General features: G+C 38.8%; 1 protein-coding gene across 4 annotated transcripts in view; it reads right to left on the bottom strand.

Moving 5' to 3' along the window:
* LOC108703350 (pro-neuregulin-3, membrane-bound isoform-like) overlaps nt 1-27,043 on the bottom strand; it is a 500,441-nt gene that overhangs the window by 328,020 nt on the left and 145,378 nt on the right. For all 4 annotated transcript variants that reach the window (XM_041571157.1, XM_041571154.1, XM_041571155.1 and 1 more), the window contains exon 2: nt 4,372-4,501. In XM_041571157.1, the coding sequence (XP_041427091.1) occupies nt 4,372-4,501 (130 nt within the window). The remainder of the gene's footprint in view (nt 1-4,371; nt 4,502-27,043) is intronic.

Genomic DNA, 27,043 nt, shown 5'->3' with positions numbered 1-27,043 from the left:
TTGTATAATTTATAAACCATTTTTCCAAGGGGATTGATTATACAGAAAAGGGCCATAAAAGCCAATCTGGTCAAGGACAACCATAAATAAATTATTATCCACATTAAAAATAGTTATGTAGGAAAGAAGATATTGATTTAATTTATTGTTAAAACATTTATACTAAGGTTTTTAGAAAATCTATGTTGCATTTCAAATATAAGAAAAAAGATACACAAATGTCTTAATGTTGGCTTGTAAATATTTCTATATAACCTGTTTTTAGAACCATAAATTATTTGTGTTAACTAGTGATGAACCAATTTATTCTGTTTCGCTTTGCAGAAAAATTACATGAAACAATTGGAAAATTCACCAAAAAAATTGTGATTTTAAGTCTATGGGTGACTTTTTGTAGCAAAATACATTTTTTGGTTGTATCTTTTTTCTGGACTACCAATAAAACATTTCCAACTTACTTTCAAGTCTTATAGACTGTGTTGAACAAATCTACCATGCTTCAAAACTAAATTGAATAGTATTCTAGATTATCAAAAACACATTGCAGAATTAGCCACATTTTTATACAAATTCTTGTTTATTATTGTTTATGCGGGTGACTTATCAAGGTTCAAATCTTTGTTATGATTAGAATTTTTTTAACAAAAACTCACAAATGTGAATTATATTTTTCAAAACTAGAATGTCTGGTATTATTAAGCAAAAAAATCTCGAAAACTTGAATGTAAAAAAATTGGCATCTAAAAGCTGGCAGGTTCATGTAGCAGCCAATGGAAGTTGTCCTAGGCAAAACTTCAAGGCATTTTTTTTATTTGAAATTTTCAAGTTTATAAACTCACAAATTTCGAGTTTTTTAAACGTATAAACTTGAGAAATTTAAGGTATTCAAGTATTTTTCATTTGGATTTTTTAATAAATAAGCAAACATTTTGTTTGTTTTTTTAAATTGTAAGTTTATTCAATGTAGTATAAACCTCACAAATTAGATTCTGTTGACCTATTATTGGAATCGAATCATTAGCCTGTCAATTTGCATATATCAAGTTGCCTGCATCAACAATACACTTTGTATGTGCTGTTATTATTGATCAGCAAAATGTAAGGAGATCTTACCCTGGTGGTATAGTGGGGGGATGGCAGTTCCTCTAGGTTGCGCCGTTCTAGGGTGCGCGCGCACCTCTTCCTGGAAATTGTGCGCATGCGCGCTGCCTCGACCCAGCCTGTCTTACGATCCGCTTGCCTTGACCTTTGTACCGTGACCTTCGGCCTAAAAGACTCTGCTAAACAGCCGTGCCCCTTCGCCAGCCAGAACATCTCGCCTTGCACCCCTCGTTAAGTCCAGGTGGCACCCAAGTAAGCTGAGGGCCCCTCCCGAAGCCCAACGTTGGTCACACTACTGGTGAAGCCGAGCCAAGACCAGGGTGCTTGGCATTTGTTCTGGTATCCGGTGCCGGCCGTGACACAAATAAATGCAACATTTCTATAAAATAAAGCATGCCAAAAGAAATTCAAATTTGACTATGCTCCACCTTAAACCTGCCGAATTGCTGTTTTAGTCTATGGAGGATGTCCTGGGATCAATTTGCAGTTGTTTGCAGTCTTCCTGAAAATCAAGTTTTTTTACAGAGAAAAAACACTCCCAGGATATCCCCAAAGGCTAAAACAGCAATTCAGCAGGTTTAAGGTATTAATGTATGATACATTTCGAAAATCAAATAATTTTTTTTTAAATTTAATTTATGCCCTAGTCAAATTTCTTTCACTGCCCGACGCGTTTCGTCTACTGACTTCCTCAGCCCTTGAGGAAGTCAGTAGACGAAACGCGTTGGGCAGTGACGTCATCCACGAGCGCACTGGGATACACGAGGCGGTCGAGACGCCGGCCAAAACATCTATACCGGCTGCCGAAGTGACTCCAACAGATGGCGAACTGGTGACTTTTGTTTTAATGCGAAAATTTTAACAGTAACATGTGAGTGTGATTTTAATGTTATTTTTGGGATTAAAAAAGTGACGATTTTACACTACTGTATGTCAGCGCATTGTTTTTAAGCCACAGAGGCTGGAGAGAATTGAGGGGATGACCGTCTAATTATCTTTCTAAACGCCCAAACTTCGTTTAAACGTTCGTGAGTATCCTCACATTAGATTCACCGTATTGTGTGAAGTTTAAGCACGGCAAATAGCATAGTCTGGAGAAGGCACCTTTTTAGAAATATTTTAATTTCACAAAGGGTGTACTATATCTATGAAAAAATACTACACTATATGAGAATCAATTTCTTGCCCCTTTGTCTGTCTACACCTCGTGCTGGATGAGCGCTGGTTTCCCTTCGTAGCTCTGAATTGGATTCTTGTACAAGTCTGAGGGAGAACAGACATCTTTGGAAACCGGCAGAGGGAGCGAACCACCAAGACCTTTGATATCCTTTACTGTGTTACTTCTTCAACTGCCTTCCTTCTCCCTCTTCTCCTCTCTTCTATTTTTCTCTTAGTCTCCCCTCTTCTATTTTTTTCTTCCCATTCCTCCTTTTCCTCATCATAGTTTGCTTATACAATGATTTTATTTTCTTTAACCTCCCAGCCCTACCAAATCATTGGTAGCCTATAAGGGTATACGTATTAGTATTGTTTCACCCCGATTCAAAGCCTAACCCATACAGTAACACAAAGAAGCCAGCTATAAATGTAACATTAGGGTCTGCCCTTATATATGATGCTATTTATAGACAACATATCATATTGTATAAAAGCGAACACATTATGGTGGATTGAATTTATTATTCTATTAAAAAATTCTAATATAGTATATAGAATTTTTGAATCATATAAAAAACTATTTTTCCATATCGTCTCACAAATAAATTGCTTACTTGTTTCTCTGACTATGACCTGTTTTTTTTACCATATTATTACATATTGTAGGGATAAAAATGCATTTTTAGTGCTTAGTGTAATATCCTGCCTGGAGTTAAACCAGGGACCTGGTGTTTCTGATTTACCATTGCTCTATGTGAGCAGACATCTCTGGCTGTGGTTCAATCCCATTGCTATACATGTAACTGCACATAGGACAGGGCTTTGTTCAGCTGTTATCTATCTGGCCCTTCTGGTCCCATGTCATCAGTATAAGCTACCCCTGCCCTGCACTGAATCAAGGCCCAATATAGGTTCTGTTTACTGGTTCTTGGGTGTGATTATTATTATTATTGATATCTGTGTTTTACCCTCTGCATGACTGACTCTATTTCGCTGCCTGTCCTGTCCCTGGCCTGTGACCTCAACTACACTTTTGTTCCGGATTTGGTACCATATTGTCTGAACCTTGTTATTGACCTGGCCCATCCTATGCTTCTTATCCTCCCATACCATGTGTGATTCCCTTGCTCGCCCATTACTCTCCCCCTGGTCCTCTCACACTAAGACCGGGTGGTGTCTGAGTAGCTGAGGGCTCCTCCTGAGGCCAAAGATGGCTGCTACAGGTGGAAGACAACCAGGACCTTGGGGTTTGTTCTGGGATACTAATTGTTACACTTCATTTGCCATGGTCATTTTGTTATAAATAAAATCTCTCAACATAAAGTTGATTTGAAAGTTGGTTAACAATTGAAATCATGCAGTCTTTTATTACAAATTGGAAGCAACGTTAACTTTGGCAAAATTATGTTCATGTTTTTCCGGTGTCTTAAGATGCTCACTCACAGTAAAGACGTGACACATTCAAGTATACAGAAACCAATAATATAACAACAAAATATTATTACTAGCATCTCAGTTAAAAAAATTGAATATATATTAGAAAAATAAACATTTGGTGTAAAAAAAATTAAAGTCAAGGTAGCTGTCTTAAATATAGAAAACTGAATAACGTTGCTACAATATTGTCGAGAGGATATTTATGTTCTTATAATACCCTCAAAGTGTCCTGTCCTATTAAATACTTATAGTTCCAGGGAACAATAGCTATAAATAAGTCACAGATAGTCTCTTGATGATACAATTACATTTTTGACCACTTAAGGGTCAGGTTTGTCTAGATTTTATTCAATTTCAGTTGTGTAACTGGAGTGTGGACAGCACCATCATTTTGGCAATTTATTCTGTTTCGGCATTTCTTGAGTGTAATGTAGTCAACTCTTAACAGTCTTGTCCTGTACATAGCACATTTTTACACAAAAACTAGGCTGAAACAGAAAAATTAACGGTCCATATCTGAAAGAAGTGATTAACAATAAAATACAATTTTATAGATGCTTCAGTAAAACAAGTACATGTGTATCAGTATAAAAAGTCATACATATAGATTACTATTGTACTATGTTTTTATTACAAAATAAAAGGTAACTTTAATGTTAAAGGTCATGTACTTACCGGCAGTGTTTATGCGATGCTGTCAAGGTTTCAATCACAAAGCATTCTCCATCATTCAAGCAATATGCAAGATCTTTATCTTTGCAGGGTTTAAAGTGCTCAGATAGTTCAGTGAAGTATGTGGTTGTACCTATAATAAAAAAATAATTAAAATTATTTTCTTGAATTCCTGAACATGTATTTGCAAGGTTTATGATGTATGTTTTTGTTCTGGTTTTCATTGTAATAAAAACTGCTGGATTTAACAGATTCCAGCAGTCAGATAACTATAATGCTAAACAGGAAGTTGTGTTATGTTATGCTCTCACTACGCATGTAAGATGATATCAAATCAAAACACAGTCTGAATCACATGCAGCTTAGAGGGGGTTCTTCTCAAGGATACAAAATATCAAGCATACATACATGGGATCAAATCAAATGAAAGAGGTAATTTGTTTCTATATTGAACAACCTCCGACATTGACAAATGTAAAATAGTGGAACTTAAGACAGACATGAAACCTCACGGATCACATTGAAAGCAAAATATTTGACATTGCAAGCTCACACAAAAAAACATCCTAGATCCTAACTGAGCTAAGATGCTCATAGCAAATTATCACATTTGGAAGACACTAGACACAATTACATTAAGATTAGGGGAGTTCTGCAGTCTGCACTGCCTTCAACACAGCCTCAATACCTGATGACTGATTCCCAAAAAGCCATAATGCATTCACTTGTTCCATATTAAGGAGTTGTGGGAAGCATTTTCTGCCTATGAGCTATGACTCTATATCAGAGATATACAAGGTCTTAATAAACTTTGCATATCTAGCAGCACATACGCTACAAAAACTAAGATCTGCAAATAATAACTGCACTATTAAGAAATCATAGCATTGATTGATTTTTTCCGCAAGATTAACAGTTATTTACAGCACCACACATCATAGCAGATTTGCAACACGACAACTACTGATTGGATTGAAGCTATTCAACCCAGAAAACCATCATGCTACTACTACAGTAAAGCTTAAATGCCTGAACAATGATTAGGAAACAGTACAGTAACAACCAGGGCCGGGCCAAGCTGACATGGTGCCCCCAACCCTCCCCCCGGTGTGGGAGAGTAGAGCAATGAAAGAGAAGGGCAGGTAGGGGGAGTAACAAAGAGAGGGTTGAGTGATAGAGGGGAGGGGAAGAGAAGAGGGAGTCTGGAGCAGCAGGGTAGCTAACCTGGACTAGGGGTAGGCAGAAGACCTTTGATCAGGTACCTGCCCAGCTCCCCCACATTGTTGTGCCCTAGGCAGGTGCATCTTCTGCCTTCCCATAGTTCTGGCCCTGGTAACAACACGGGCTAAGCTGCAAATAGGATATCATTTACTTTCTATCACTGTAGCTAGTGGGCTTGCAACAGGAAATTGCAAAAAGAATATGGTCCTACCCCATGCAACCCTCTCCCTAGTCACAGTAACGGAATGTTATACACCACTATGTTTACTAGGCAATTAATATTATTAAAGCAACGTTTTGAGTGTTTATGTTTATTTTTGATATTAACATTGCTGTTTTAAACTTTTTCTAACTATTTCAGTTATAAAAACATCATCTCCATTCTTTGCAAGACAGCCGCATTTAAGGAGGTACAAACTTGTGCATTACATAAATATGACATGTTAGTTATATTTTAAACTACAAGCACCTACAAATTGGAACATAAAATATCTTCCATTAATGTAAAACATATGTGATAGGCGAATCTGTGCTGTTTCACTTTGCCAAAAAAATTGTGAATTTACAAAGAAATTGGCGAAATGGGGAAAAATTTGTGAAACACATTGAAGTCAATGTGCATCAAAATAATTTTTACGCAAGCAGTCATGATATGACTGCAAAGTGCATTTACTAGATTGTAACAACACTGGAGATGTACAACAACTCCCATCTTAGAGATCTAGGAGATCTCTGCATTTGCATTAGGTTTCGCTGCCAAAAAAGCTACCCAAAGACACCAATGGGTGAAAAAAATTGCCTTGTGTCAAAAAAAAATTGTTGCCCATCGACTTCAATGCATTTAGCAAATGTTTTCCCATTTCAGCAAGACAAGTCAGATTCGGCCATCACTACTTAATAATTAACTAACTAGCCAGCATAATAATTAACTAACTAGCTAGTGTTGGCAGTACTCCAGAGAACCCTTAAAGGTATAATGATTTTGAGCAACATGACACCCAATACCAATCAATAACTTCATAATACCAACTGCAGCTATTAAAACAGTTGTTTAACTATTCTCCCCATTGGGAACTAGCTACCTATGGGCACATGATACAGTATATTTATTCAGTTGAGGGGCCTCTCCAAATGCTGTGCTGTGTTTGTTTCTTTTTGTAGGATAGGACATTTTAACCTGAAATAAAATTTACATTTTATGGCTTGTTGCACATAGTTAATTACTATGCTAAAATCTCTAAGATGGGAGTTGTAGTTCTTGTCCAGTGTTGTTAAAGAGTTGTGATTTGGACTGGTATTCCCTTATTGAACTGCAGCTCTTCTCTAAGATGGGAGTTGCGGTTCATTTTTAGATCACTTACTAAACTACTTCAAAACAAATGAGAAACCAAATTTGTTACGCTGCATCCACATCTTTATGCAGGGTAAGCAGCACAAAGGTAGAATGTATCAGTGTAGATTAGCAAAATAGAAAAAATAACTAACCCAAAAAAAGAATCACATATGAAGAAAAGTTGGACACCATTCAGGATCATGACTTGAATTGAACTTAACAAAAACATCTACACTGGGCTATCAAGCCTGAAGCATATCAGACCGTACCGAAGAATCATCCAGGAAATATCCTAGAAGCCCTAAAGGGGAAGCTGAAGATGATCAAACATGGAGGCTTATTTATTGAAGGTCAGTTTTTTTAAACCATGACTACATGTACAAATTCTAAAACTACGTCATGAGATTTATTTAAAAATTCAGATAAGAAAGTGTGAACAAAAAAAGGACTGTGTGATGCACAAAAAATTTGAATACCTCTAAAATTTTTATTTTTTCAGACAATTTCTAGTGAAAAAAAATTCAAAAACCTTTAAACCTTTAAAAGTCTAAATTGAGTTAAAGTGGTCCAATAGGATCATTGCAGCTTCCATTGACTTCTATAGCACCTTGACAGCTTTTACTTTTTTTTTTTTAGAAATATATATTGTTTATAAATGACCCTGAAACTCTCTAATTTCTTATTCCTAAAGCACACATTTTTAGGGAACAACGGAAAAGCAACTTTGCAAAACTAGTCAAATTAAAACAGGCTTACGCAACAATATATTGCATTAAATACTAAACCAACAGCTAACCCTATATCATTTTCAATATATATTTATAGAAAATGTGTTGTTTACAAAGTTTTGGGGGCCTCATGATCTTTCTGTGGGGTACAATAACTAATGATTCCACTAGTGAGTTCATGTAGGTCAGGCATATCCAAAGTCAGGCTCGGGGGCCAATTTCGGCCCATTTTCAAATTTACACTGGCACTCGTCATGGAACTAATAATAGTGCGGCCCTTATATTTGCGCCGCTCTTGCATACTTCTTTAGGGCTAAAGGTGTCAATAGACATACTGATGTGCCAGTACAGTAAACTATAGAATTATGCGAAAGCAGCGCATCACTACATGCCAGTACGTGTCTATTGCTAACACCTTCAGCACACAGGCAGCAGTATAGACCAAGCAGCAGATCATTTCACTAATGTGCCCAAATATTACTGCTACGGCTACGCAATTCCTTGTTTAAATGAGTTAAATGATGTCAATTGTTCAAAGAATGTCAGGCTGAATGGTCGGCCCCCACACATTTTCACCTCGCCAAATCTGGCCCTCGTTACAAAAAGTTTGGACACCCCTAATGTATGTGATAGCTCATTAACCCCCATATGTAATAAAAGGCACTACGTTTGCCCAGAAGCAGTAACCCATATAAGATGTTTGCTTTTAAACAGGTGACCAGTAAATGCTAATTATAAATTAGTGTAAGTAAAGTTAAGTTTGTTTCACTTTGAGTGACAAAAAAAAGATGAGTGACAAATTCACAAGTCCTTTTATCCTTCCCCTCTCCTTCCACATCAACCAAAGGAATCTGAGCCATTCCATTGTCTATATCAGGACATATGAATAACCATATGGTTTATTCCTTTCAATGTGGGATACAAGGCACCTAGCTGTACCTGTATTAGTTAGGTAGTAGTAATAATAGATGGTACTTATTCCTTAAACAGCAAAATATTGTAGTAGTAGATACCATTACCTGTCGACCAGGCATAATGTAAAAAGATCAGACATGTTTTTAAGAAATTGGCAACATGAGAGCCTAGTGGATAGGAGGCCCTCTATCAAAGTAGAGGTGTGCAGCAGCGAAAAAATGCATGTGATTTTGCCCTCCCAATTTTTATTGGTAGGTTGTGAAGATTGAACTAACTGTGTTTGGCCTATATACCTCTTGAATCTGGACGCCGGCGAAAAAACAACAGACTGTCTGTGAAGGCAGTACTATACCTGAAAGCCCATAAGAATTTTAAACGTTTTAAGGTCACTTTTTTCTATCCTCAAGCTGTTTTGAGTGCTGGTCCATTGATATTCACACTTTTTCAGACTGGTCTGTTCCTCATCCTCCCTTAGAACAGGGAGAGGTTTTGTCATTTAGTTTTTTTGTTTAGCTAGCTGTCACTTGTGCCCTTAGATGGTTGTGGGTACACCAATTATTAGTTAGCCAGCTAGAATAGTTTTGGGGGGTTAAGGTAGGTGGAATTCAGGGGCATAACTACAGAGGGGGCCCAGGAGGTATAAGGGCACCATGAGGCCCTAATTAATGAACAATTTCAATAAACATTGGTAAAACAGGACAACCTCTAGACATTTTGTTGGCCTGAAAAATAATTTGCTGTGGGACCCAGTAATATCTAGTTACACTGGTAGATTGTTTTGTCTCTGTAAGGTTTATCACAGCTCTGGTTGGGTCCTTGTCAGTCTGCCAAGGTCGTAGTTGAAAAAGAAGGTATGTGTTGGGGCACTGGCTCAACTCCTAAGGTGGGATTCATAGTTGGTTGGAATGGTGTCAACCTATACATGATATATATATATATATACTTTATATAGGTTGGGCCCCTACAAACATTCCTTCAGTCGAAGAAGGCTATGGAAACCATGAGGTTTGCCCCTAGAGGACGAAATGTGGCCATATACACACAGATAATACCATACAAAACTTATTTTCATACGATATTCAATGTATGGTGGGAAAAGAGCCGACCGATATTGTCAGAGCACTTGGATATTGGTTGGCTCGTCGATCGGGCTGGACAGAAAATTTTGATTGGTTATCTTTGAAGGCACCCCAACCTCAGACATTGTGCTGAATCGTCAGATACAGGTAGAACTCTATTGCTTCTACCTGTATAAATGATGCTTCAGCTCTACACGTGTGTATTGAAATGACCGATCTTTCTTGGAAAGATATTTCATCTATGGCCACCTTTAGCCTTGTACTTTGTGACAGAGCAGACTAACATTTACTTTTATTCAAACAGGATGCTGTATGAAAACAAAAGTTTAATTTTCATGCAGTACATTTAAGTCATGTTTTAAACATCTGATATTTGGGGGGAAATGTCCATAATTTAATTTACAGACTTTTACATATTGAGGCCATCCAATTAAAAAAAAACATTATGAAAAATGTGCTAACACTACAGTCATTTTTGCATCGGAAAATGGCATCAGAAAAAAAAGCCTCATTGCTAGTTAGGAATGTTCGCTAAATTCTCCATCCTACAAAGCTCTGCATTTCTAAATCAAAATAAAAGCTAAACACAACATTCTTCTATTCTGCAGAGCAAAGATTGAGTTTGCTTTATCTATTTAGCACTTTGCAGCTGTTTTTGTATTCTAGATATGAGTACAACACAGCTAATAATTATATAGAAGCAAGTAATGCCGATCTTTGATTGATCTTATACAGTAAATCTGGAAATAAACTGTTTGTTTCCAGGAAGACTCATCATTAAAACCAAGTGCTATTAATTATATGAAGTGTACACAGAATTAAGTAGTAGTAGTCGATGTACAGATCACAATAAATAGCTGGTTATGAATCTTTGTAATATAAACTTTGAGCATTACTTTGAGGGTTTACTGGTGTATTTATGTAGACCTTTCTGATAAAGCATACTTATTTTTAGCTTTTCCTTCACCTTTAACTGTTTTGGATTCTTCAGATTTATACTTTATTTTATACTTATTTTATTGGGACTTTTCAATTGCATATATATTGTCAGGGTGTTGATTTTGCAGCAGTTCAGCTGACAGTCATAAAAATTGTTATGTACAATTTAAATTTTAGTATCTCTACATGCTGCATACATTAATGATTCCATGTAGGCTGAGACTTTGCTTTAAAATCTATTCATGTGTTCTGCTGTGAATTTTTGTACTCTACAGGTCAGTAATCTCCATAAAATTATATATATTTAATAATTTATTTATATTGCTTAAAAAGCTGTTTTTTTCAAATGTTCAGGTATATAGATTCTTATATATTGTTTCAAATGTCAATTTACCAAAAATTAAGACAGATTAAAAAAAAATGTTTTTTCTATGTAAATTATTGTAATGGTCTTCCCATTACTGTTGTCACTAAATGCAAATCAAGTGCACAACTTATCTGGTACTGGGGAAACAAATTTTACAATGTAATATTGCAAAATATAGGGATAGATGTAGTAAATATCAAATTGGGTAATCTGAGGGTTTCCCAGCAGTTCAATGTGTTTACTATAAACCTTGGACTAATTTCATACTGGGCAGGAAAGTATTTATTGAATTGACCGACTTACCAAAAATGGTAGCAAAGCTAGCTAACTAGGGGCATAAAATACAGCTAGATTGAATTTCATGCCTACATTTTGTGGAGTAATTTTTTATTATTGCAAGTATTTATTGCTGATATTTTATTTTTACAGCTATATCTGACAGGAGTTATATAAATCTGGACAAATACAGATTACTTTATAGTGTAAATGCCTTTCATTCTCCACTATATATGCATATGTCTGTAAATCTCATGACACTAAGGGGGGTTATTTACCAAACTCCAAATGCAAAAATCCCAAAAAAATGTTTGATTTTTTTTAAATGAAATCTGACTTTTAAAAAATTAAGAATTGTACGCAATTTTATGGAATTTATTAAAACATCAAAAAATCTGGCATCTCAGACCGTCAAGGTTGCATATAAGTCAATGGGAGAAGTGCCAATGATTTTTTGATGTGTGCTGGGTTTCGTGCAATACTGTACCTCAACATTTTCGGAGTTTTCAGGCACAAAGCATAAGAAATCTGAGTTTTCAGGTGAAAAATCCTAAAAAATCATGAAAATCTGATTTTTTCCCACAAAGCAAATTTTCGGGAAAATTTAATAATAAATAAGCATAAAAAACCCGAGTAGATTTGATCGGAGTTTGTAGCAGAAAATGTTGAGATAAAATCAGACTTTGGTAGATAACCCCCTAAATCAGTGACGTGTCCTTGGATGTACATATATAGAGATGGGGCATGAAAATATAGCACAAAGGTTTGCTATTTGCATTAGGAACATTTATTTCCACATTACATGATGACCTAGCTACGGACATGAACATGAAAAGCATTATTACTAATTATGTAAGCCAGTATATACCATGAAGGCTTATATTTTGCTTTAAGAATTTCAATAATTGTCATAATGTGTAAGTTGTAACTATAGCACAGAGAATATTCATGTCAAAATAGAAGATGACAGCAGATCATATTCTAAATTACACCAAACTATAGGGTTGTGTGATTTTACACGTCAGTCATCATTCAATATCTAGATATATATATTGCATCTGATTACCCTTTCTTTTTTATGAATCCACATTAAAAAATCCATTTACAGTGTATGGAGATGCAGCTTAAAATTAGCATTTGTTGGTAGTGATCGACGAAACTGCGGATCAGGGCTCCATCGAGAGTGCTAGAGGAGATTAGATCCTAAGGGCATTTTTGCCTAATCAGGAAACCAGAGAAAGGGCCTAGGACGTTCTGTAGATAGATCCCACCTGGCTTCCATATAAGAGGTGTCCTCAGAAGAAACAGGATAAACTCAGTGTAGACTGTTATTCCCTTTTCAAGCATTACTAGAGGGAAGACTCTGCTATTAGTCACTATTATGAGTATACACTGGTGACTGTTTAATGACTATTTGTTGTATCATATCAATTCTCCTATAAGGATCTGTGTTAGTAAATCAGTTCAATTATTGTGGCAAAAACTACTGGTGCCCATTCATTATTAATACTACTGAACACAATGGGTTATACCCTGCTTTCACGCGATTGTGAGGGCTTACTCTCTGAGCATTAATGTCTCATCCGGAGCACATATTGTGGTAAAGCTACAAGTTGGAGCAACAGTGCCTCTCATTTTACTATAAGCTAAAGCACACGTATTTATAGTTTAAAAGTTACTGGAATGGGGGGCGTGGCTACATGGCGTGCTGAGCAGTCGCAGGGAACAGACTCTCCCGACCCTAGCCAGCTGAAACGCAGATTAAAGCGAGACCCACGGTCTGTAACCATGGGGAAACACCACAAAAAGTCGGAGCAACCATCCCAGAACCAGACACAGGGTGCTCAAAACACCATGTCTCCATATCTGGGTAAGAAAGTTGTGCGACGCGTGGAAGCCCGAGACTCCAAGATGGCGGGCGCAGAGGCCCGCAGCCCGAGCCCAGCAGGTTCTATGGCTTCCAGTTTTAGTACCGCATCTGCGCCATCTGATATCCGGGCCATGCTTGCTGCTTTGCCGACCAAAACGGATCTCCGGGCGATGGCGAAAACTTTGCAGGAATCTCACAAGGCAGACATTGCTGAGATGAAAGCGGAACTACGCAGTATCTGTAAGTCGCAGGGCAAACTCGACACGCGGTTGGGCAAAGTTGAAGTGGCGCACAACCAGCTTACCCACAGGGCTAACGATCACCACAGGTACATATACCTCCTCCGCAAACACATGGAAGACCTGGATAATCGGGGACGACGCAATAACCTTAGGATCCGGGGCATTCCTGACTCGGTCCCTCCAAATGAGCTGCGCAACACTGTGAGTGCCATTTTCAATACTATTTTGGGGAAAGATCCCGCCACCCCCCTGGAGCTGGATTGGGTCCACCGTACTCTTGGGACTCCAAGACTCAGAACCGAACGCCCTAAAGACGTTATTTGCTGCGTCCACAAGTTCACGATAAAGGAGGACATAGTTCGAGCTCTACGCAACACAGACAAATACCAATATCAGGACTATGAAATCTCCATTTTTCAAGACCTAGCTTGGCTGACTATACAGCAACGCCGCGCCCTTAGACCTTTCACCACCGTCCTAAGGGCCAAAAACATTGCCTATCGATGGGGCTTCCCCTTCTCCCTCACTATTACAAAGGACGGGAGACAGCATAGTCTCAGAGAACCAGACGGCATAGAGGAGTTTTGCCATCACCTCGACCTGCCCGTTCCTGATCTCAAGGACTGGAGGGACTTGGCGTATAATGGCGATTTGTTAGAAGCTTTGGATGTCGACCATTGGCAATGTAAGAGTAGAGCCCAGAGGCCTTCACGTCAGGCTACACCAGAGCCCACGAATTGACACCCACGCCAGGACAATAATCCTGGGAGGTATCTGGTTTACCCTGCATTTATTTTGACTTTTACAGTACGTGGCTTATTGAACCACTCTCCTCCCCTGCATTGGGAGTTTGTTGTTGGGTCATATTCCCTTTATTGGACATGATTCCCGTATTTCGTCCACGGACACTCTTGAAGGGTCTTTAACCTGCCGACCTTTGTCCTTCCTACGGATCGGCCACTATTGGACACCCACCTATTCGTCCCACCTGTAGGCCTCCACGGTCCACTTCCAGACCCCGGTCATTGGCCTTACTTACCTCTTCATGGTCTGCGAGACTCACTAGGTGCCTCTCGAAGTGATGACAAGATGGTGCCCAGAGGTCTTCGGGACACGCTGCTCCAGAGCCCGCAATTCATTCCCTGGACTGGGACAATAGCCTCCTGAGGACTCTGGATTTTGCTGCGCATTTTTCTACTTCTACAGTGGCTGGTTTTTTGTGTCACTCGCCTCACCACCGGCTTTGGGACTACTACAAGATTTCACTTCTTTCGCTTCCCATCATTCCTGCATTATGTCCCGGGTCATACCTAGAGGGTCCCAACACATGCAAGACTTTCCTCTCTCACACAGATCGGCTGATTTTGGGCACTTATCCCTTTTTTATTTACCTTCAGAGACCTCAGCTGCACAGATATCACACGGCAGCTCCTTTAGTTATAAGTGTCTTAAGTATTTCTGTTTGTTATTCTTTTTTTGCCATGATTGGAAGACTTTCCATGTTTTACTTCTAGGTTTTCAATGCTGGCCTTAACTACTTCAATATAGCCGTTAGCACTGTTTACTGTTTATAAGGCTTGACTTTTTGATCCACCTTTGTCCATGCATCTAGCATTATTACCCACCGACTGTACTTCGCATATTTCTACAATGTTATGTTGTACATGTCTCTACCCGGGTCTTTCCACTCCCACCTATATACTTCTATGACTTGCCTTCCTCGGGAGGTAGGCCCCGGTTCCTCAGGTGGTGATTCAGGGGGCAGCGGTTATGGTGGAGGGGTGCTGGAGGGGGCGGATGAACTATTCAGGTAAACAGGTAAAAAAAAAAAAATGTAAAAGTTATAAAAAAAAAAAAAAAAAAAGAAAAGAGGAAAAAACAAAATAAAAAATAGTACATTATTTTTACCTATAACCACTATCTCTCAACAGTAAGGTTGTCATAGTGCTTATCTGCCACTCCTTCCCCCCCCTCAGGCTTCCCTGCTATTCACATTCCAGCCCACTTCATGGCGCTGACACGCTATCCTCGTCTAGTACATAGTCCCCGCCTCTTACCCCTCTAACCCCATTTTAGTCCCATTGGGGTAGGTCTCCGATTGGATTATAGATGTTGGCTGGGGATCGGGGGGTCTACTAACCCACTCTAGTGCGCCAGACCCACGTTCCCTCACTTTAGGACCATAGGGTTTACTTTTGATACGATTTGGGTGTTAATCGTATTGACTGTTTGGTCATGCTCTCTTTGTGTATGTTGCACAATTGTTCTGTTATTATATGTCTTTTTCTACTGCTTTCCCTTCCTTTACCTTTCCCTTCTATTCCTGACACACTGACTGGGACTCTGATGCTTTTTCTTTTTATCACATTTAGCTCACCCTTGGGTCGGGGCCTCCTCCGCGACGCCGGCGTTCTCAGTAGGAATCATGGCTGACATACGCATCGGATCCATTAACGCCAAGGGGCTTAACTCCCCCATCAAAAGGTACAATCTTACAAGTGACATAAGGCGACTTCGGCTAGAAATTGTATTTGTCCAGGAGACTCATTTCAAAAAACAGCAACCCCTCTCCTCAGGTTCAAAGGTTTCTCCACTATCGCCCACAGCACCCCCCTTGACACTAAAACTAGGGGTGTGATGACCTTGGTGTCTGATTCCATAGGCTTCACCCCCATAGAGATTAAAACAGACACTCTAGGAAGGTTTGTTTTTCTTAAAGGCACCATAAATGGTCTCAAACACACATTGGCCGCGGTATACCTTCCCCCCACTGAACAACAACAAGCCTTGACTCAGACACTTCAGGCTCTGACACTATTTGAGGAAGGCATGCTTATTTTAGGTGGGGACCTTAACATGACATTGGAACCGGTACTAGATTCGTCTACTGGCAAATCTAGCATCCCTCATAGAAAAATTGAAACCTTCAGGAAACAGCTCAGGGATCATACTTTAGTGGACACCTGGCGTCTCATTAATCCCACTAAACGTGATTACTCCTTTTATTCCCACCCTCACGACACTTATAGCAGATTGGATTATATTTTCATTCGCCATGCAGATTTTAGCCTACTCAAAGGCGCCACGATAGAGGCTATTACTTGGTCCGACCATGCCCCAGTCACTTGTACTCTTACACGCCAGACCCCCTCCGGCAAATCCAGGGTTTGGAGACTGAACGATTCCCTCCTACGTAACATAGCTGATAAGGATGACATAATACAGAAATTACGCAACTATTTTAATGAAAATAAATCCGAACACACCAATCCTTGGACGGTTTGGCTAGCACACAAGTGTGTGATAAGAGGGGAACTTATCCAACTGGGGGCCAGGAAACGAAGGGAACGCAATGCCACTTTACAACAGCTGATAGCCAAAATCTACACCTACAACATTCTAAATTTGCGCACATATTAGAAGCCCTTACACAAGCAAGGAAAGAACTACGCGACACTTACTCTGCCTTCATGTCGCGAGCAATTGACATACAAAAGAAACTGTATTTTGAACATGGCAACAAGTGTGGCCGCTTACTGGCTGCCGCCCTCAAAAAGAAACAATTGAGAAACCATGTTACTAAGATCCGATCCCCAGACGGCAAATTGCTACAGACTACCAAGGAAATAGCTGAAGCATTCCACCAATATTACACTAAGTTATACCAGCTTCCACCTCAGGCTACTAGACACGGTAAATCGCTAGACGGGGAACTACTGGGGAAGGATTACATTCGCAGTTCTCAGATCCCGAGCCTCTCGGATGAGGTCAAAACTGTCCTAGACGCACCTCTCACTAAGGAGGAATTTCTGCTAGCCATTAAGTCGACTAAGGCGGGCAAAGCCCCCGGGCCCGATGGGTTCACTATAGCTTACTATAAGGAATTGAGCGACCATATCGTTCCTTATTTAGTGGAGGCTACAAATTCTATCTCAGCATCTGCGGCGATCCCTAAAGAGGCCCTCGAGGCTCACATTACGCTGATACACAAGAAAGGCAAAGACCCCACTGACCCGGGCAGCTTTAGGCCGATCTCCCTCCTGAATACAGACACTAAATTGTACGCTAAAGTCCTCGCCACCAGGCTCAATCAGGTACTGCCCTCCCTTATTCACCCTGAGCAAGTAGGCTTTGTCCCGCACAGAGAGGCTCGAGACAACACGAACAAACTATTCAGCATCCTTCATTATTGTAAGTCCAAATCCATCCCTGTCATGCTCCTATCCACAGACGCCGAAAAGGCATTCGACAGGGTGGACTGGTCTTTCCTAAGAAATACTCTACTAAGCATTAATCTAGGCCCCAGAATGCTATCCTGGATTTTAACTCTCTACACTTCTCCTACTGCGAAACTACGTGTTAACGGTGAATTCTCACAACCCATTCACATAACAAATGGCACCCGTCAGGGCTGTCCGCTCTCTCCCCTCCTGTTCATCCTATCCATTGAAGGCTTCCTTAATAAAATTAGACATAACCCGGACATCAGTGGCATTTCGGTTGGTCTGAAAGAACACAAAACAGCAGCTTACGCTGACGACTTACTCTTCTTCCTCAGGAATCCTAGAATTTCCCTCCCGAATCTATTAAGAGAGCTAGATGACTTCCATCTCGTAAGCAATTTTAAAATTAACTTAATGAAATCTGTAGCCTTGAACATTTCGATTCCACGAGACGAATTCTTAGCAGTAACACACTCATTTCCCATCACGGTTTCCAGCGCTTACCTTACCTATCTAGGCCTGAAGATATTTCCGAATGTACAACAGACTATTAGTAGAAATTACACTGATTTCCTACAATCCATTAAAGCAGATCTGGGACTCTGGTCTGGCAAAACGCTTTCTTGGCTAGGGCGGATTAACACTTTGAAAATGAACATTGTGCCTCGTTTCCTGTATCTCTCACAGACCATCCCTTATCCCCCTCCTAAAGGAACGTTTCAGTCCATGTACACGCTCGCAAGGCGTTACATTTGGGCAGATAAAACCCCCAGAATTGCAAGAGCCACACTGAGTGCAGTGAAATCTGATGGCGGTCTTGGCCTTCCAGATTGGAAGAGTTACCACCAGGCCGCGATACTTTGTAGATGCTTAGACTGGTCCTTTCACAGAAAATCCAAACTTTGGACGCACATCGAACAGGAATCCCTAGTGACTCCACTTTGGGCTGCCCCATGGCTACAGCCGACCGACAGATCCTTTAGGGACAGGACAGACTCTAAATTGAGATACACCTTAGATACTTGGGATGCCCTCTCCAAATCCGGTAAATGGACTAACTCTCCAACCCCTCTCCTCCCGGTCATAGGCAACCCGGCATTTGGCCCAGGTTTAGACCTTGGAAACTACAAAGGGTGGAATATTTTGCTTCATTCTGGTGCTAATTATTTTTATAACCAAAATGGGATGAAAGATATTGAGGAGATTATGGGTGACACAGTTCCTTCAGATCTCGACAGGTTTAAATTCCGACAAATCAGACACTTTATTCACACCTCGTTCCCACCTCACAAAGATAGACCGCCTCTCACGAGCATTGAACAGACATGGTCTCGGATAGATGCCCCTAGGAAAGCTGTTTCCTATTTTTACAAACAAATTTTGGATCTCAAACCAAGTCCCAGTTCCTCCCTCAGAGATAAATGGCAAAAAGATCTGAGCTCTACCATTACTGATAAACAGTGGGCCAAAATTACGAACCTCACGTACCAATCTTCCCAATGTGCCAAAATTCAGGAGCTTAACTATAAATTGCTCACCAAATGGTATAGATATCCCACGAAGCTGAACAAAATGTACCGAGTAGTTTCACCCAACTGTTGGCGATGCGGGAAACTCCCTGGTACCCTTCCCCACATATTTTGGGATTGCCCCTCACTATCAGCATATTGGGGCACTATATGCCAGATTATCAAATCGGTCACTGACATCAAGATTCCCAATGACCCATTAGCCATTCTCTTACTCAATTCTCCTCTCTCAATTCGGACGTATAAAAGGTCGTTAGTACCTGTCATGCTGGACATGGCGAAGTCGCTTATCCCGATTAAATGGAATCAGACTTCCAGTCCCACTGTGAGCGATTGTATTCAAAAGATGAAGGAGATTCGGAGATTTGAGGAGTTGAAAATAGATTCATCAACTGATTTTCAGAATTTTACAAAAAAGTGGTTTTACTGGATACAATTTCTGAGTTCGGATTTATATAAGCAACTGTGTCTCGTGTAGGATTGTTTCTAATCCGGGGTTCCTCTACTTTACTAAATTCTCCCTCTTCTCACATGATTGCTGGATTCGCTGCTATCGATTGGAGACCCCGACCCGAACAAGAATGGTGTTTTAAGGTCAGTTATCGCAATTCCGGACTAACCCATTGACGCTTGGGTTATCTATTTTCGGATTCTGATAGTTTTCCCATTCAGGTGCTTCAACCTTTACTTTCTACTTCTTTCATTCTACCTCTCTTCCCTCTCATGCTCTTTCTTACCCCACTTTTTCCTGACTCCTCCTCCCATTTTGCTTTGTTTTACTTCCTATTCCTTTCATCCTTCTCTTTTCCACTCCCCCTGTTTTTCTTTTTGTTTCTATAATACTCACTGAGCAGATGTTTAGCTGGCACTTCAACATGGTTCATATTGAGTCAGAGAAATTTTTCCTGCATTTGAGATCCTCACAGATTTGTGCCATACTCTGAGATTGCCAGCAAGAGGATTCTCATCATGGGCTTCCTAGGTTCCTCTCTGCTTTCCTTGGTTTAACATAATGTCTAGACCAACCATGTCATGCATATTGTTGTGTATGTCTCATGTGCCGTTTTCTGTATTTCTGCTGTGAGTCTATTTTTTCCAAAACCAATAAAAATATTATTTAAAAAAAAAAAAAAAAGTTACTGGAATGAAACAAGTCACTCAAATATACATAACCCTGGATTGCATGCCACTGGTCATACTACATTAAATGGGTCATTTACAATCCTAGGGTGCATTTAACAGCACTTGTACCCCACTGGGTTGTTGCTCCCTTCATGGAGCGCAAGATTTAAAATTATCAGAAGGTTAGGGGTGGGAATAGGGTGGTAGGGGGTAGTATGAAGTTCTCTGTGCTGATTTTTTCACTTTGAACATTGGCATTGTGATTGTGCCCTTATAATGTAATCATTTAAACTATAATCTGAGATGACCCATTTCTATATAGTTTGAGAAAGACGGGACCGTATTCGCGTATTCTATCATTTTAACTATAATATTTAGGTTATGTAATGTTTCTTTATTCCATTACCCTCTTACTGATATTCCATTTGTTTTGGTGTGCTTATCTGTCCTAATAAAAAAAAAAATCATTCACTTGTTGTTTCATCACTAAAGAGGAATATATTTGACAAATGATAAATGAAGGAATAAATACTTGCTTTGTGCACAAATTAGCCATTTTAATCATTTTGCAGACATGATGTGTTCTTTCAAAGTCTACAATGTGCTATCAAACCCTCACAGTTACCATCACTCATTTCTTTTATAATGGCACAGTGTGCTTTTGGGCACTTTGAACACAGCATTTTGAAGCAGCCAGAAAAAACAAAAATGTTTCAAATTGCCTTCTGTTGACTTAAATTGTGATCATCTAAAAGTGCATTGTAGTAGCCTGACTGCATAAAAATGTTTAAAAGGACAGAGATAGTATGTGCCACTGCCTTTTTTGAAAAAATAAATGCATTTAGAATAAATTCTGAATTTATGAAAGTCTAAATAAAGAGATGCGGTGAAAAATTAGTTGGTTAGACTAAAGTACTATATAATGGTAATCATTTTTCCGAGCTTGTAATTGGTATTTTATTTTGGAGAAATTTCTTTTTGCCATAATCCATCATGCCATCCCAAGGTCTTTCTTTTTTTCTTTTTTTAAACTGACATATTTTATTAATTTTCATTACACGTAAAATGCATTGTCCGCTTGTTGCGGCACCCTGTCATCAATGGTAACAAAGTAATGCAAAAATGATAAACTAAAAAGAAAAGAAAAAGAAAGAAAAAATGAAAAGTTAAAAGAAAGAAAAAATAAAGAGGATAGAGGGGAGAGAGAGAGAGTTCTGGAAGCCAGCACAGCTCGTAAAATAGTAGATTCTGCCTGGGTGCAAAAAGCCCAAAAAGGTAGAAATAGAATGAAGGATGAAGCTTGCACTCACAGGTCTTACAAAAAGTATTAAAGTGTTTATTGAATCAAAAAAACAACTGCTTTGTTTTTTCATCCAATAAACACTTTAATACTTTTTGTAAGACCTGTGAGTGCAAGCTTCATCCTTCGTTTTATATATATGGGGTACCCAATGGGGTGCAGGCATTCCGTTTGCGGCTGACACCGCTAGCGCTGGACACTGGCATACAACAGACGGGAAGGCATGGACACGGCAATCAATAGTACTGCCCACTCTCTACACCTTCCGTATCTGCAAAGAGAGGCGACATTGATCAAGGTATGCGCTTAATAGATGGCTCTCAGCTGGTGCACTGGTACAGCCCGACTTCCCTAGTCAGTGAACGCTGGGGGTCCACGATGTTTTTAAATTTATGATTAAAAATATTAGAGCTTTGATTCATATTTTATATTACGCCAAAAAACACAAAATTCCTAGCTCTATTCTTGGTATTGATGCTGAAAAAGCTTTTGATAATATTACCTGGGAACATCTATTTTTTTGCCTTAAAAAATTCGGTATCACGGGCCCCTTCTTCTAATACATCAAAAATCTTTACAAAAATCCCAGAACTCAAGTACTTTTGGGGGGAGCTAGGTCGTCACCTTTTGAAATATTTAAAGGGACGAGACAGGGCTGTCCTTTGTCACCCCTGTTATTTAATATTGCATTAGAAACTTTAATTCGTTTCCTTGAACAATCCAAGTTAATTAAAGGAATTACTATTAATAATAGACATCTTAAGGTATTAGCCTTTGCTGATGATTTATTATTAATATTAAAAAATCCTGAGTCTTCACTAAAGGTTGTTTTTGATTTATTTCAAGACTTTCAGTCTTTTTCTGGTTACAAAATTAACGCTGAGAAATCGGAAATAATGAATATATATGGTTCGTTTTCCAATTCACTACTTAAGAAATTCCAACTTAAAAACCCAAAGAATCAAATTAAATATTTAGGATTAATAATTCCTTCAGATCTCAATAATTTATATTCTTTGAATATTACCCCAGCCTGTCAAAAGGTTTTTTCCATGTGTGAAAAATGGGCCAATTCTCCCCTTAATATTAAGGGACGATCGCTCTTTTTTAAATCCTTAATATTTCCCAAGCTAATATATCCATTGGTTAATCTCCCTTTGCTTATAAAGCATTGCGATATCAAGAAACTTGACTCTGCCTTAACTAAATTTATTTGGAATGGTAAAAAGGCAAAAATTGCCCTCTATAAATTGAGAGCTCCAGTTAAACTTGGAGGATTAAACCTTCCTGATTTCAGAGGATTTAATCTATCAGCCCTCACCAGATATCTTATTGAGTGGATCTCTCGAGGCAACGAATTTATAAACCCCTACATTGAGATCTTTCAAGAACCCTTTTTTGATATACTATCTGTTTTGCATAGCAAATGGAGTAATGTCCCTTACGACTTTAAGAGGAATCCTATCTATCGTGACTCTATATATGTGTGGAAACATTTATTCTCTCATCATGGTTATAGCTATACAGTAACCCCTTACATGCCAGCCAAACTCTTACTTAAACCTTCAGATTATCAGAAATCTGATACTTTTATATTTTCAATTAAGAGAAAGTCACTGGTTTTGGTAAAAGATATATTTGATCCGCTTAAGAAAGCCTTAATGACTTGGTCAAAACTCAAAGAACAATACAAGCTTCAGGATTCTGACAGATACTATTATTTAGCATGTCAATGTGGTCTTTCTCTGCTACATAATAATAAAAACCTGGTTTTAGCTGAGCACAAGCTTGCAGACGATTTGGCAGAGTTTTTGGAATTCCCTGGTCTGGTCTCTATTAGCTCTCTTTCTAAACAATTTTGGAATGTTTTTAGTTCAGATTCTCACCCGTTATTGAAACATCCACTAAATGTTCTGAGTTTTTACATTGTCAAATAACTCCCTTAGACTTGGTAAAATCTATTAGGGATTACAATGAATTCATTTTAGCAGAAAATTGGAGGATACAACGTTTTAAGCTTATCCATCTAGGCTATGGAAAATTATTTTCAAAAACTTCCTCTAATGGCCCTATTTCATACTGTCCTAAATGTGACGAGACTAATGTGTCACTTTTTCATTATTTATGGTCTTGCCCAAAGATTGATATATATTGGAGGGAAATTTTTGGTTTTTTGAATTATCAATTGAAGATAAGGATTAAATTGTCTCCGTGCTTTGCTTTTTTGCATCTAGATAATGTAGTGTTTCCTTCAGTTCCCAACACTAATTTTATTTCCCCTGAAAATAAATTATTGACAGTTTTTTTTCTAGCAGCTTCCAAGAAAGCTTTATTTAATTCTTGGTTACTAAAAGAACCCCCTTCGTTAACAGACGTTATTTCTTTTATGAACCAGCTTAGTTGGCAAGAAGCCTTATTAACCAAAACCAAAGGAAATAATTCCATTGACTCTTTAAAACTGATATGGTCTCCCTTTTTTGAAGCTTGTTATTCTAATATAGATGATCAAATAGGACGGTTTCTCAATTTATAAGATGTGCTTTCAGACATTCCAGTCAATGAATGGACATTTTTCTTTATTTCTTTCAATATGTTTATATCCACTGGCTTAGTTAATTTTAGTTAGTTGTTGTCAGTCTCATTAAATGGTATTTAGTTTTTAATAATTTTATGCCATTGTATCGATTATAACTTGTCTTTCATCTGCATAAAATTTGCTGTCATACTGTTATTATTTGTTTATCATGAAAATCACATAAAATATTTTCAAAATAAAAAAGAGTAAAAAAAAAGGTCCTTCTCCCATTTCAGCATATATCCTAGTTTCAGGGATTGTTGGGGGGAGGGGGTTGATTTAGCAATTTGAATATAGTACTAAGAGTTCCTAGGTGGAGTGGGCATTGTCTGCAGATAGTTTCCAGAGTTTCCAGAGCTGTAGATTTTAAAATATTGTCTTTAGTCTGCTGTTGTTATCTGTTGTTGCGCATAGTGAGCCAATTGTGATACTCAAAATGTTTCTTGTACTGGAGAGTTCTAAAAATCCAACAGCTGTTGGGATGTTAGAGGTTTCCAAAATCTGGTCAATGTATGGAGCGTAGCGAGTTCTTCATTGTTACAACATGAAAATGCCCGTTTTGACTGACCTGGGGGAAAATCCTCATTGTTTACCAAGCGGTTTAGAGGTGATGGAGTGGAAATTAGATGGAACCGTTTATGTAACCTACTCCACATGTATATCGTGTACATAGTTATTGGGGATGGATCTGCCAGTTTATCATATGGTATCTTTGGTAGCCATATTTTCTGTTGACATAGGTATGGGTATATTAGATCATCCTCCATCTACCCATAATGGGGCTAAGAGCCCTGCGTCAGTCAGCGTCAGGGTCAGTTATGCCAGCCTCCCCCAATAATTATGATATAATTAGGCTATTTGATATTTGACTAGGTGGGGGACTTATAGGCCATCATTTGCTTTATGTAGGCTCATAGATGGGTTTGATATTCTCGGATGCTTGTGTTGCCATATAAAAACATTAATTTTGGATTGTAATGCATACAGGTCTTGTAGTGGTACCTTTATTGGGAAGTAGAGAATTTTAGGTAAAAGTACCATCTTTATGCAGTCCTACCAATGCATGAGATTGTTTGTCCCACTTTAGTAGGCCCTGTGTCAAATATTTAAGCATTGGGTGGAAATTGGCTTCATACAAAGAAGGTAAGTGGGTGGTTATTTTAACCCCCAAATACTGTAAATATGTGGTTTGTACCTTAAATCCAAAATTAAGCTTTAGTAGTTCAATAGTATGTTTTTGCATATTGCAGGGCAGCATTTCAGACTTGTTGGGTTGATTTTCAGACCAGAGGCTTTTGCAAATTCTGTTAATAAATTCATTGGGTTGGGAAGGGAGGTAAGAGGGAGACCTTGTATTCCCTGTCTTTAATTTTGAGGCTCCCTGGGATTAAATAATCCCAGGGAAAGTGAGCACCCTTGCCTTGTGCCTCTTTGAGTCTCGATCGGTTTCTGAATGTTGGTAGATGGGAGATTTAGTTGGGCCTTTGGGTTATGATAGTATGTTTTTAATGTATTGAGGAAATTTGAGCCTATCCCTATTGTATCCAGGAGTGTGAAAAGGTATTGCCAGTTTAGTGTCAAATGCCGTCTCAATATCAAGTGCTAATAAACAGAGGGGAGTTTTGGATTTATTTGCATGTGCTATATGATCGAGGATTTTTTGTATATTGTCATGTACTTGTCGAAATGGAACAGATCCTATCTGGTCTAACACTTTATTTAACACTTTATTTAGCCAAGCTGCTTGCTAATATTTTTATATCCAAATTCAAAAGAGATATTGGTCTATAGTTTTTTGGAGATAAAGAGTATTTTTTTGGTTTTGGTATCATGGTAACTCTGACTTGATTCATTTCTGGGGGTAGAGAGTCGCCAGTTGTAATGTGTTGAAAAAGTTTTTGCAGGAAGGGGACTAACAGATTTTGAAATTTCTTATAGTAAAGGGAGGAAACCCATCTGGGCCTGTGGCTTTGTTTAGTTTCAGGTTCTTAATTGTATTTTCTACTTCCTGGTGTGTAATATCCTCTTCCGACACTTTTTTCATCTCTAGTGTCAATGGTGTAGGTACATATTTCTTTATGTATAGGTTTGAAGCTTTGTTATCTAATTGATGTGTGGAAGTAAATCTGGTTTACTAATCTTATGAATGGAGTTCTGTTTAGTGTGGGCTTTTACTAAATTTACCAACATTCTATTGGGTTTGTTAGCTCTGCCGTATATATTTGACATGCTTTTATTTTCTGTTTGGTTTCCTCTATATGTTGTCTAGTTCGAAGTTTAGGGTGCGATCTATTGTTTTTTTCCAGGATGTCTAGTTTACTTTCAAGGAGTGTTAGGGGCACATTTACAAAGCTCGAGTGAAGGATTCGAATTAAAAAAACTTCGAATTTCGAAGTTTTTTTTGGGCTACTTCGACCATCGAATGGGCTACTTCGACCTTCGACTACTACTTCGACTTCGAACCGAACGATTCGAACTAAAAATCGTTCGACTATTCGACCATTCGATAATCGAAGTACTGTCTCTTTAAGAAAAACTTCGACCCCCTACTTCGGCAGCTAAAAGCTACCGAAGTCAATGTTAGCCTATGGGGAAGGTCCCCATAGGCTTGCCAGCGTTTTTTTGATCGAAGGATATTCCTTCGATCATTGTATTAAAATCCTTCGAATCGTTCGATTCGAAGGATTTAATCGTTCGATCGAACGAATAATCCTTCGATCGTTCGATCGTAGGATTAGCACTAAATCGTTCGACTTCGATATTCGAAGTCGAACGATTTTAGGTCCTAGTCGAATATCGAGGGTTAATTAACCCTCAATATTAGACCCTTAGTAAATCTGCCCCCAAGTGTCTGTAAACGATGTCACTTCCTTTTAGCTGCATACTGGTTCAGACAACAATAAACGCCTTGTGTGTGGCCCATAGCCAGGCTGGGGACATTTTGGGTGCTGAGTTT

The sequence above is a fragment of the Xenopus laevis genome, chromosome 7S (genome assembly GCF_017654675.1).
Source record: "Xenopus laevis strain J_2021 chromosome 7S, Xenopus_laevis_v10.1, whole genome shotgun sequence".
NCBI classification, from domain to species: Eukaryota; Metazoa; Chordata; class Amphibia; order Anura; family Pipidae; genus Xenopus; species Xenopus laevis.
The sequence above is the reverse complement of the archived record's forward strand: the minus strand, read 5'-3'. Positions and strand labels throughout refer to the sequence as shown.